We start from the raw sequence: 12,077 nt of genomic DNA on the forward strand, positions 1-12,077 counted from the left end.
GCTCTATGCGCGGGTGGTCCTCCAGCGGGCGACTCGCCTCGCGGGCCGCCGCGGACGCGCGCTCCGGGTGCGGGCCCGGCTGTGCTCACGGGCCCAAGGCTCGTTCCCAGGCTGCCGCCCGCACGGGCTGCATTTGGGGGAGCCACATCAGGTGTGAGGGGTGCTGCCGCCCATCCGGCCCCGGGCCAGCGCTCGCTCCACGCGGCAGCAGGGTCCGCCCGGCCCCGACAGCAGCCAGCTGGGCGGCGGCGGCGGAGGAGGAGCCGGCGCGGGGCTGCACCCGAGGGGGGCCGGGATCCCAGCCGGGAGCGCCGCCTTCCCGTCGCCAGGAAGCCGCGGGCCCTCAGGGAGGGGGTGGGGCCCCGCGCGTCCCCACCCTCAGCCCCTCCCTCACCCAACCTCAACCCCCCCCTCCACTCCCGGCCGCGACCCCTCCTCGGGTCCGCGGGCGCTCGGAGGAACTCTGGGAAAGTTTCCACTCGCCTCCTCGGCCCCAGCGGAAGCACGGACGGGGCGGGGTCCGCTGGCGGTAGCCGCGCCCCCTGGGGAGCGCGTTCCGATTGGTCAGTGGAGCAGTCCGTCAGCACGCCCCTCCGTGTGCCGTTCCGATTGGACGTGCAGGCAGTCCGTCAGCCCTGGCGGCGGGCTCTTCCCGGGGCTGCGGCTAGGGCGGAGCTGGGGGAGGAAGTCCGCGGCCTGCTCGGGCTGGCGCTGCCCTGGGGACGCTGGGACTGGGAGGCCGGGCGGCCCGGGCCCTGCGGCGGCGGCGGCGGCGACGGCGGCGGCGGGAGGCCCGGTCCGGAGCGCCATAGTGCGTGAGGCCGCGGACGTGGCAGGGAGCGCGGGCGGGGCTCTGCCGTGTGGACACTTCAGCTCTTGGGGTCCTGAGCGGGGGTCCGGCCTGGCGGGGCTGGGAGCAGGTCCGCTGGGGGCGTGGGGGCCCGGGACGAACACAGCTGTGCAGGAGCTCGGGTCCGCCGCGGGCTGCCAGGCTGGAGGGGGTCGGCGAGGCGTGCACGCAGGAGGGCGAGGGGCGCCCCCACACTGCGTCCTGCGGCCGGGGAAGGGGGGGCTGGTCGTTCACCGTCGGTTGCAGAAGGAGTCACGGGGGACGTGGCCTCGGTGGCTGACAAGCCCGCATTTCCTTTTCTACCCTGGTGTTTTGACCTTGGGCGAGTCATTTGATTGTGTCTTCTTGCACAATCCTTATCTGAATACCTCTCCTCTGAATACTAAGAAAATTAGGGTGATGTGGGAGGGCCTCGAGCTTGTCCTGTGGAGGGTATGTTGAGATCTAAGCAAGCTGAATGGGGTGATGCGAGAGATTAGGGCAGGTGCTGAATTCTTAACCAGGTCTTATTGGGTACTAGTCATTCAAACCTCCTGGTTTTTCAGTCCAAAAGTTGCTACTATTTGCCGGGCCTGGAAACAGTTATGCTTTACATTTTGTGTTACGCTGTATGGTTTACAGAGTACGTTAATTAATTTGCAGACAGCCCTGTGAGGCAGTATTACGGGTGGGGAAATTGATGCCTCAAGAAGTTAGTGATTTCCCCATGGAGCTAGAGGTAGTGAAGTCCTCTGGAACAAAGGATGGTGGCACCTAGTAAGCTCCTGCTGGGGCCTGGCACTGTGCTCACATAAATTAAGGGAGATAAAATGAAAGGAGACCTCTGGTATGGACCCATGCAAACAAGCCCATTTCACTAATGAGCAGATTGAATTTGGTTAATTTACTGAATAATATGGGTAGTCACTGGAGACAGAACTGGGTCCAATATCAGCTTTGCCAAAGTTATTGTTCCATTATATCTTGCCACTTCAGCAAAGGGTAGGCTTAAAAGTATTTTGAAATGCGTCAAGTTTTAGAACATGCCCAGCATTGCTCTTACTGCGGCTGTTGGTTTGGTGCAAATGGAAGCTTAGGCATCTTGTAACTTCAAATTTTTTGTTGCTCATGCCCCCCAGCCCCATCCTAATCACAAACGACCCCACTTTTTCTTGCCTTATGTCTCCAGTTTCCGTTTTTATTTTTTAAAGATTTTATTTATTTGACAGAGAGAGCAAGAGAGGGAACACAAGCAGTGGGAGTGGGAGAGGGAGAAGCAGGCTTCCCGCCGAGCAGAGAGCCTGATGTGGGGCTCGATCCCAGGACCCTGGGATCATGACCTGAGCTGAAGGCAGATGCTCAACGACTGAGCCACCCAGGCACCCCTGGTTTCCCTGTTTTTAAAAACAAAATGGGGACACATGGATGCACATAAGACTAGTTCTTTTTTTTTTTTTTTAAAGATTTTATTTATTTGACAGAGAGAGCACAAGCAGGGGGAGCAGCAGGCAGAAGAGGGAGACGCAGGCTCCCCGAGGAGCAGGGAGCCTGATGCAGGGCTTGATCCTAGGGCCCCGGGATCATGACCTGAGCCGAAGGCAGTCGCTTAACCAACTGAACCACCCAGGTGCCCCACGATAAGAATATTTCAAATCCAGATAATTGGTCACTTACCTGGTGCCCTCAATGCAAATCCTCTCCTGTGTTCTTTAGGAATGTAGCTTCTGTATCCCCCTATAGATAACTAGATGATAGCGTATACACATCTGACCATGGCCCTTGTGATTTTCTAGAGGAAAAGCTTGGTGTAGAGGGGAGGAATCTGTACAGTAAGCTGACAGATGGAACTGTGCTTTGGTCTTGCTGATTTCCCAGTTGGGCTGCCCATTTCTTTTCCGTAGGCTTTTGGAATTTGTGGTCTGCTATTTAGTGTCTCATTTCTCTTGTAGTCAGTATTGGCATTGGGATTTGCTATGTGGCTGTCTTCTCTCCTTTCTCCTACGTTGTATTTCGTGGTCCTGTAGCATTCAGCTACGGTCATCGGTGTCCTGATTGTTGGCGTGTTCTGTGGTCTGTGAGTGTGTGAACACTGTTGGTATTTGTCATAGAACTGTGAGTTCAGTTTTGCTGCCATCATCTTTTCTCTGCTGCTTCTCATATCCCTCTATCCTTCCTAGGCGGATTTTATTTGAAAACCGAATTGGATTCTATCTTTGCCCTTCTGGCTTGGAAATCACTTACTCCTAGAAATTTATCTCACAGCATCTCACATCTTACGGCTTCTACTGTCACTCACATGCCTTTTGAGGACCAGTCTCCTATTTCAAAGTTCAGCTTGGAGCTTAAACCGGCATCCCACAGATAACTTTAAAATGAAGCAAAACAAACAACTGCTTTCAAAACGGGGAAACTTTCATCTTCCCCTTCCAGGAAAAAGCAAGAAAAACAAAAACACTCTCTTTTACTCCTTAACGTGGTTGATGACGTGACTTCTGGGTTCCCGCTAGAAATGTCAGTTACCTTTGTCACTCCTTGTCTTTCATCGTTCTTCTCAGTCTTGTTGAAGAAGATGTGTTGATTTTCCTGTTCCTCTCCTCCCTATTTCTGCTGCTGCTCAGGCCTTTCCCAACTCCTGTCTCGGGTAAGGAAGTGGCTTTCTGTCTGATTTTCCCGGTGGTCTCTGTGTCTGCCCATCCTCTACCCAGCTTCCAGGATGACTGTTGTAGAGTGTGAATCTGACTCTACGTTGGCCCTGCTGCTAAGCTAGATGATCCCCCGAAACACCTACACGGTGAAGCCCACAATTTCTTTAGTGCTCTATTTAAGGACCTTTACAATCTGTGCCTTCAAATTCCTTTTCCAGCCTTCTCCCGCATCTGTGAACCTCTTGTTCTAATGAAATTCGGCTTCCCACTGCACCAGTGCTGTGCTATTTCTCTGTGTTTTGTACATACTGTTTCTTTTGCCCTACTGAATCCTACTCGTCTTCTGAGGCTGACTCTTCATAAAGTCTTTTTCAGCATCCCTCCTCTGTTCCCTTTACTCTCACAGCACCGCATGCGTATAGTGCCTGATGTACGGTGATTTGTGATTGTTTTGCTCGCTGCCTTACGCGCAGGCAAAATTGTGTTTTGTGCGCTCGCTGTTTAGCATTCGACACCAGAGAGGAAGCCTTCACGGTGTTTATAATGAATCTGGGATATAGTGACAACTTAAAAGTGCTTGTGGAATGAATTGACAGAAGGAAAAGCCTTTCAAATATATAAAAATATACTCTAGGCTGTAAGTAACAGTCATTTTCTTATTTTTCCTTTCTTTTCACCATTCCTTCTTATCCTTGTGAGAAACCTGCACCTCCGTCCTTTTGTGTTCTAATAAATGAATGCTTTCTCTTCGGGAGGAGCAGGTGTTTGCGGAGTGTGAGATGATCTGAGGAAGATCAAGCCTGTGAGCCAGGCTTGTGGGATTTCTAGGGAAGCAGGATGTGGCGATGGGAGGCACCCCTGTCAAGGGAGCTAGGACCACAGTATCTTCTTTCTGCGTTTATTTCTTGCAGTGCTAATGGGGACACAGTATTTTGAAGTTTTTCCATTTTGAGCTTACTGTAGTTAGTGATTATTTTCTTCACAGTTATGTTTTCTAAATACTCACTTGTTATTAAGTCTTCGGTTATGACATTTCACAATGATGAAAAAAAGTGACCTAGAAATCAAGCCTGAAGTTTTCAGAGGCTGCTTTAAAGCCTGCTGGATACAGAAGGCGGAATGTTACAGGAGAAAGAACACTGCCCCTGGGGAGTCCGAACAGCTAAGTGCTGTCGCCTACAAGCTGTGTCGTGACTTGAAGCAAGCCTCCTCTGAGCCCCGGTTAAAGCGTGGCCCAGTCGTAGGATCTGGTGAGGTTCCAGTGAGGATATGAAAAGGAACTTCTGGGTTTCGAAGTCAAGGAAGAACCAAACTTCTATGGAGGGAAGCGGGGGAGCACTGCGGGGGTGCATTTGTCTGATCGCCAGTTACACATGGAGTGGTATGTGTTGGGTGCTGGGCTGAGGGAGGCCCTCGCTCCTGCCTCCCGCCAGATGACAGAGCTTTCAGTCCGAGTGGAAGACATGTTAATACGCACACAAACAGTTGATGATAATATAATAACAGTAAAATACACTATAGTAATTTGCATATGAGGCATATCGAATACACAGTTTTACAGATAATTGTTACAAGTATCTCAGAGACCTACAGGGTGGTTTTATTACTGCAAAGTGCTTCCTGGCTTGAATGAATACTTCCTGCAGGGCTGAAGTTGGGAAATAATACATTAACTGGTTAAATTGGGCCCTTAGGTCTCACAGGTTGCAGTTTGAGCTGTGAAGTACCTGGATCCTTGCCATAATGGGCCACATTGCAGCGCACCCTGCTATCTCCATAGGAAACCCAAGACGGGAAGTGTCCACTTGTCTGTCTTCACTGAGCCCCTCCGAGAAAAGCAGGCGGCTTGTGGGGAACTAACAGGATGAGGTTAGGTGACTCAGTAAGTTAGCAGAACTGCCCTCTGTGGTTCTTTTAGGAGCAGTCTGTCCGGTCAGGTACTTTGTCCTAGACAATTACCTTTTCTTTTCTTTTTCTTTTCTCTCCTTTCTTTCTTTCTTTCTTCCTTTCTTTTCTTTTGTTTCTTTTCTTTTTCCTTTCTTCCTTTCTTTCCTTTCTTTTCTTTCTTTCTTTCTCTTTTAAGATTTTATCTGTTTGTTTGACACATACACAGAGAGCACAAACAGGGGGAGGGGCAGAGGGAGAAGCAGACTCTCCGCTGAGCAGGGAGCCTGCTGTGGGGCTCGATCCCAGGACCCTGGGATCATGACCTGAGCTGAAGGCAGACGCTTAACTGACTGAGCCACCCAGGTACCCTGATTTCTTTTCTTTTCTTTCTTTTTTTTTTTTTTTTTTTAAGCAGTTATTTAACAGTCTTTCCCTCCAGGAATTGTAGAATTGTAGATAGTTATTATCTTCATCGTGTCCATTTAGGTCTGTAACCTGTAAGTTTTAGAGGACTTTTTGTTAGAAATTCTGATTAGCAATGATAGGGGAAGAAAGAAAATTATTTGGTATCAATTTCAAATGATCCTGGGATGGTTAGAGTAGGCTTGGCTACAGTAACAAATAGACCCAAACATGTAATGACAAAGTTCATTTCTCAATCTCAGGACAATCTAAGGTGGTTCCAGGTTGTGTGTGTGAGAGTGTGTGAGTGCGTGCGTGCGTGTGTGTGTGTGTGTGTGAGTATTGGAGAGTGGGGGGGAGTGGCCCTCTTTGAAGCAGTAATCCAAGGACCCAGGCTGCTGGAGGTGCTTCTGTTTTGAACATGGGGCCTCTACGGATGCTGGGGAGTCAAGTTCCCTGTTAACTGGAATGGGGGCAGAAGATGGAGGAACAAGCCTGAGAGGTTTTGTGGGCCAGGCCTGCAAGGGGCCCCGTCGCTTTTATTTGCATCCTGTTGGCTCGAGCTCTGTCAGAGTGACATCCTAACTGTGGTCAAGACAGAGAAGTGTAGACTCGCTGTGTGCTGAGGAAGAAGAGAAACAACCCAGAGCAGCTCGTTTCACTTTCTGTGACTTGTTTTGTAAGTGGTTTTGCAGTGAAGATTCTGGAATGAAGCCGACTGATGAGAACAGAGTCAAGGAATCATAGCGGCATGCATCTCATTCAACGAGAAGCTCAGGGTCTGTTACTTGCAAAGTATTAAGAGCTTTGAGGAATAAGGTGGTGAGACATGTTCCCAGCCTTCTAGGGGCTTCCAGTCCAGGAGAGGTTGAGAACAGCTATTGCTCAGGGGAGACCTCGGTCAGTGGGCCTGTCTAGAGAGGGGTGGCCTAGGGAGGCAGGGCTAGGGCCGACTGTCATCAAGGTGAAGAGATTTGATGATGGGTACAGGTAATAATCACTGCAGGTAATCACCACTTTGAAGTCAGCACAGAGTGGGAACCTGAGGTGCTGCTCATCTGCTGAGCTGCGGGTTCTTGAAAGGGGGGACCATAAGAGTGGGGGGTCAGAGAGATGTCATGCTATAAGAAAGCCATCACAGAAAAAGCAGTGTGGTAATGGGCAGGGTTCTGTTTGACAAAATGGCTTTCCTACGTCCTCAATTTTTTCCTGTCCTGACACATGAGGGAGATGACACATTTCTGTTAGTCACTGTGGTAGAGTCTCTAAGAGGGGTACAAAACACCCACTTGGGTACAGAGGAGATTCATAGCACAGGGGCCTCATGCAGCTTGGAAAGCCCATGAGTGATTCTGGTCTCTCGCCATCCCTTTAACTGTGCACACTCATCACGGGACACTCTTTACCTTTGCTCCTTAAAGGATCACGAGCAACTCCTAACAATGAGAGAGGTGCCCTTTGAGACTCGGTGCACAGCGCGCTTGCCATTTAGACGGGGGAGGAATGCCACGAAGTTTGGGTGACTCAGGGGAGGAGGAGGTAGCATTTGAGCATCTTTATTTTGATAAAATTGTATTTGAACTGTTGGTTTAGAAGTCTGTTAATAAGAATAGAAGGGTGGTTAGAATTTTGCGGTACTGTTTTTTTTTTTTTTTTTAATTTCACAAGAATATTCATGCTCTTAAAATAAAACGCATGCACCTTTAAGGAGACACCGAGCGTGGTGGGGTCGACATGTAGTTCTAACATTTCAGCCGATAGGTTTTGTCAGCCTCGATATGGATGTCACAAAGTATTTTCATCTGTATTGTCTCATTTGAACCTCAGTCGTCCTGTGAATTCAGTGTGGCAGGTTATTATAGTCCCCATTTTTAATGATAAGGGAATTGAGGCTTTAAGTGTGGAATACACCTGCTAAGTAGAGGAGGTCTTCTGACTCCCAATCGGAAGGTAGCACACGTTGAACCACAGTTCAGTGATTTGTACGACTCCAGAGGTAGACAGACACAGGACTCTGGCTCCCAGTTGAGTTGCGTGAAGCACTCCATCTCTCAGAGGCCTGAGACTCAGATAAAACGCAGTCTGGTTTTTCTGACCTCTAGCTGAAGTCAGAAAAGTAATTTTTGATATGGAAATCCAATAAAAGTGGTAACTGCCTCCCAGGTCAGCAGTCATGGGTGGCTCAGGTGACGCCACTTCAGATGATAATATCCAGAAGCCAGATTGCTCAGCCTGGGTGCCCCTACTCCTCCGCTCTTACCCTTAGTTCCTTCCGCGATAGCTTCATGCTGGAATCCATGGGAATTTACCAGAACTCTCTGGAAGCAGAATACTATATTCTGCTCACTCCTGTTACGTCTTTCTTTTGCTCTTGTGCCTTTCTAAGATTTCTGTAGGCATTTCACCTTCTCAACAAACATTTAAGATTCTGATGTATTTTACAAAATAAATATGTAAATAAGAGCCTACTCTGTCCATGTAACTTAGTTTTCCAAAAACAGTTCCTTTAAGGTGTTCTTGATGTTTTCTCGTGTGGTCTGCCCTTGCCAGTTTCCCCATGGAAACTGTTCTGAAAGCAGTTCTGCAGCAAATTCCTAGTGATCTGGAGCTTAGGGTCCTGGGCCACCCAGCCTTACCACGCTCCCTGCTCTCTTCTCATCCTTCTCCTCTCTCAGCGTTCACTGAACAGGTGCCATGTGTCCGGTACTGTGCTATGTTCAGGGGGTACTGTAGCGGAAAAGACAGAATAGTTCCTTATCTACTTGGAGCACGCTGACTGGACTGACTCCTGGGCGTGTGATTAAGACATTACCCACTAGTTGATGGTCTTTATCAGTGCCTCCCATGTTTTCATTGTGGCATCATTATTACAGATAGCTGGCTGGGGAAAGCTGGGGAGGGCTGGGATAAAGCCATTCTTAGGTACTTTTTACAGAAAAAGTTCCAAGGTGCGTGGCATCTTAGTACCTCTTCTCTACACACCTGCTGTCAGCTACTGTCTTGTTTAACAGTTTGCCAAAGCTGAATTTAAGGGTATGTTGTAGATTTGTGTGGGCATCTAAACCCTTGACTGACCCCAGTGTTCTAACTGGTTCTATGTCTCTCTTGTCTTTTAGATGTCTTCTGTTACCCGACTCATCCCAGTAAGCTAAGCAGGTCTGCGCTGGCCCCAAGGCCCTGGATCGTATGAATTTGAGTGGTTTGATGTTAATCTTATTCCTTTGTGATTTTTATCCACGACAGGTTTTCCTCTCCAGGCCAGTTTGGCAATAGACCTTCACCTTCTTTAAATAAGATATTGTCTATTAGTAGCTTTTTGCTGTAACCTCCTGTTCTAATTCTAGACGTTCTGTTTGCCAGCTCTGAAACAGTTGTGGGTATTTGAAGAGCCAGAGAAGCAAAGACCAGTCACGTATTTGGGATCTGCAGTGTTAGTGGGTTTATTGGTTGGAATTCTGCAGCTGCTACTGTAAGTTGAACCAAGTGTGCTTGGAGCACCCAAATTAGGGGCCAGGACTTGTCAGTGTTCTGGAAGGGTCACTGTAGTTCTACCTTCTGTCTTTTTGCCAGTCTGGCTGGAGTCCGCATTCAGGCAAAATAATTAAGTTGTTGACTTTGTAATATGAAGGGTTTGAGGCAGAAGTGGTCAAGTCGTGCCTTGTATATAAAAAGAGAATAATCAGACCTTAAGCTTATTTTTTTCAATGTAGAAAATTTCAAATATATTTTATTTTTTTAATGTAGACAAAGTGCACATTCATTTTTTGCCTCTGTAAGTGTGAATAAGACTCTTGGTTGTTAGCGTCAAGGAATATATTCAACAGCAACAAAAAAATCAGTTATAAAACCGTTACACTGGAGGGGATATTTTCTGTTCATAATAAGTAATTAAGCTTTTTTACTTTTTTTTTTAAAGATATTCCCAGGAATACAGACATGGTTGTGATTGGACTGCTAATGCACTTCATGTCTTACCGTTAGGTGGCGTCTTTATAATTTGAAAGTTATTTCTGTGTTTTATGCAAATCAGTCATAGCTAAGCTTTGTTAAGTAGAGTAAGCAGAGGGGTATATTTGTGTGGGGCTTTATAGTTCAGTGACTGTTTGTGGGTGTATTTTCTCATTTAAGCATTGTAACACCTCGAAGTCTTAGAGAAGTAAGTGGCCTGAGGTCCGGCAGCTGCTGTGTGGTGGGCCAGGAGCTCACACCGGTGCCCCTTCCTCTCGCTGTGCTTGCCGCTTTGATCCCTCCAGGCATGTTTGTGTCAACGGCTCCGTGCTTCATGTTCTGTCTCTGCCTCTAGCCTCTCAATTCACATAGCAGAAGGTCTCTAGCATCCTTTTAGAGGGCCTTGTACAACTGTTTTTGCATGTAGAAATCATTATTTTAAAGTCTTAAGATATCCATGAAGATTTTTTTTGTTCTAAAACTTCTGTTTAAACCTTGAAAGAAGGAACTGAAATTTGGAAGGATTGTTTCTGAAGAAGCTAAGGGCCGAGAGGGGGATTAATGATTAAAAAAAAAAAAAAGTAAATTGTGCTCATTATACTCATCAGTGACTTAGTTTTAGACATTTTCATGCTGAAATGTTGAGTGAGATTCTGGCATCTGACACTAGAATTTACTCGAGTATTTTTAGGACCTGTAAAAATATGGTACTGACAGGAATGGATTTTATTCTTTCTTGACCATCTTCTGTAAAGGATGACTCTAATTCTGTTATATCTATTCTTGTCCTCTCTCTCCTTTTTCTTTCTTTTTTAAAGTGTAACTATTCAAAGTGTTTAACATTCAGTATAACCGTTCTGTTTAATGCCATAAGGAGGTAGCTAGATCTTACATGTGTTAACAGATACAGAAACATGAAAGTCTTGGTTAAATATGAAAAGGAGTTACCTGATAGACAGTGACTAATGTAGAACTACACATGTCAGTACTCTGAGACAGAATCCTAGGTACAGTTCCTGCTGTAATACATTGCTAAGGCAGGGTATGAAATTTCCTCCTGAAGATCCTTGGGAGCGGATTTGATTCTCTTCTACTCGGGGGCATCAGTCCTGTCCCCTTACATCAGCGCCAGTACGGAGATGCCCTGGGGGCTGACAGGCATACCCGGTGGTCCCCTCTGGGAATTTACAGGGACTGTTCCATTAGTCACCGCGTTCTGCTTCTGAGACTTGGAGAAGCTAGTATATACTGGGGATGATGAATGAGTTTATTTTTGCAAAGCTATAGCCGACTCTTAAATACTTACTGTTATTATGGGAATATAAATGGCTGAAGTCAAAGAAAAGATGTTGGATCCCAACTTACGCATTAGTTGAATAAAGAGTTCATGATCAGGGCTTCCAGAAGGTATAATAAATAAAAGAATCATTTTAGGATCTTATTTTAAAATTTTTAAATTCTAAGGAGGAAATGCTAAGAGACTAGGAAATAACTAAAAGTGGATAGGAACATGGGGAAGAAGGAAAGGTCTGGCTGGGGTGGTCCACAGTCACTAGATTCCTGAAAATTAAGTATAAGCTGTGGCTCACTTGGAGAGTTGGTGATAACTAACAAGTGTCCCATTTCTTCTGCCCGTTGGTACAAAACAGTGAGACGGAAGCACCTTACAGCCATCGACTGCCAGCATTTGGCTCGGAGTCACTTGGCTGTGACCCAGCCCTTCGGTCAAAGATGGACCAACAGAGACCCGAACCATGGTCTCTATCCTAGACCCAGAACAAAAAGAGGGACTAGGGGTATGTCTTCCAAAAATACCTTGCATTTCCGAATCTGTAGTGTGTGTGACCTTTGACTATCTCCTGGTATTTGTAAGTATTGCTGCTGTGATCTTGTAGTTCTGTTGCAATAGTTTGACACGTTTTTCATTATTTGTGAGTTTCCGTGAAAATGGAATCCTATGGTAGCGGTTGGCCAAAGCCCCAGGAAAACGTGGCAGAACGAGTTGCGTTAGCTTGCTGTACCACAGGGTGGTGGAAGACGTGAGCCAGCGTCTCGCTCCTCCTCTCTAGACTGCTGCGATGTCCTTTCTCTAGTGGTCCGTCACTGGGCCCACCGTGCCATTAGTTTGCTCCGAAATGCCCCCATGCCGTGCTTTCATGGTGGACTGTGCCCTTTGTCACCTCGTGCCCAGCTGCTGCAGGGGCCCTTCTCCTTGCCTTCAGGTGTTATTTCTTCCAGATTGGCTGGAACATACAGCGTCAAGTTAATATCCTTGAGTTCCGTTTTCTGTCCTGCCACTCAGGCACCTGCCGTGAAGTGTTTCCCTTTATTATTATGGACGCAAGCTCGGACTTGCCGTCACCTGG

General features: G+C 47.4%; 1 protein-coding gene across 4 annotated transcripts in view; it reads left to right on the plus strand.

Annotated features, from left to right (window-relative positions):
- The first annotated feature begins 731 nt into the window (after positions 1–731).
- FBH1 (F-box DNA helicase 1) overlaps positions 732–12,077 on the plus strand; it is a 150,729-nt gene continuing 139,383 nt past the window's right edge. For 3 of the 4 annotated variants that reach the window (XR_004301967.1, XR_004301968.1, XM_032425887.1), the window contains exon 1: positions 11,361–11,507. Coding sequence is in view for 1 of the 4 variants with exons in the window: in XM_032425888.1 (XP_032281779.1) it covers position 811; positions 11,361–11,507 (148 nt within the window). In the remaining 3 variants the exon portion in view is untranslated. Of the gene's footprint in view, positions 812–11,360; positions 11,508–12,077 lie in introns of those variants that run through there. The other variant, XM_032425888.1, reaches the window with a different exon arrangement.

This window comes from Phoca vitulina, unplaced genomic scaffold (genome assembly GCF_004348235.1).
Source record: "Phoca vitulina isolate PV1807 unplaced genomic scaffold, GSC_HSeal_1.0 scaffold33, whole genome shotgun sequence".
Lineage (NCBI taxonomy): Eukaryota > Metazoa > Chordata > Mammalia > Carnivora > Phocidae > Phoca > Phoca vitulina.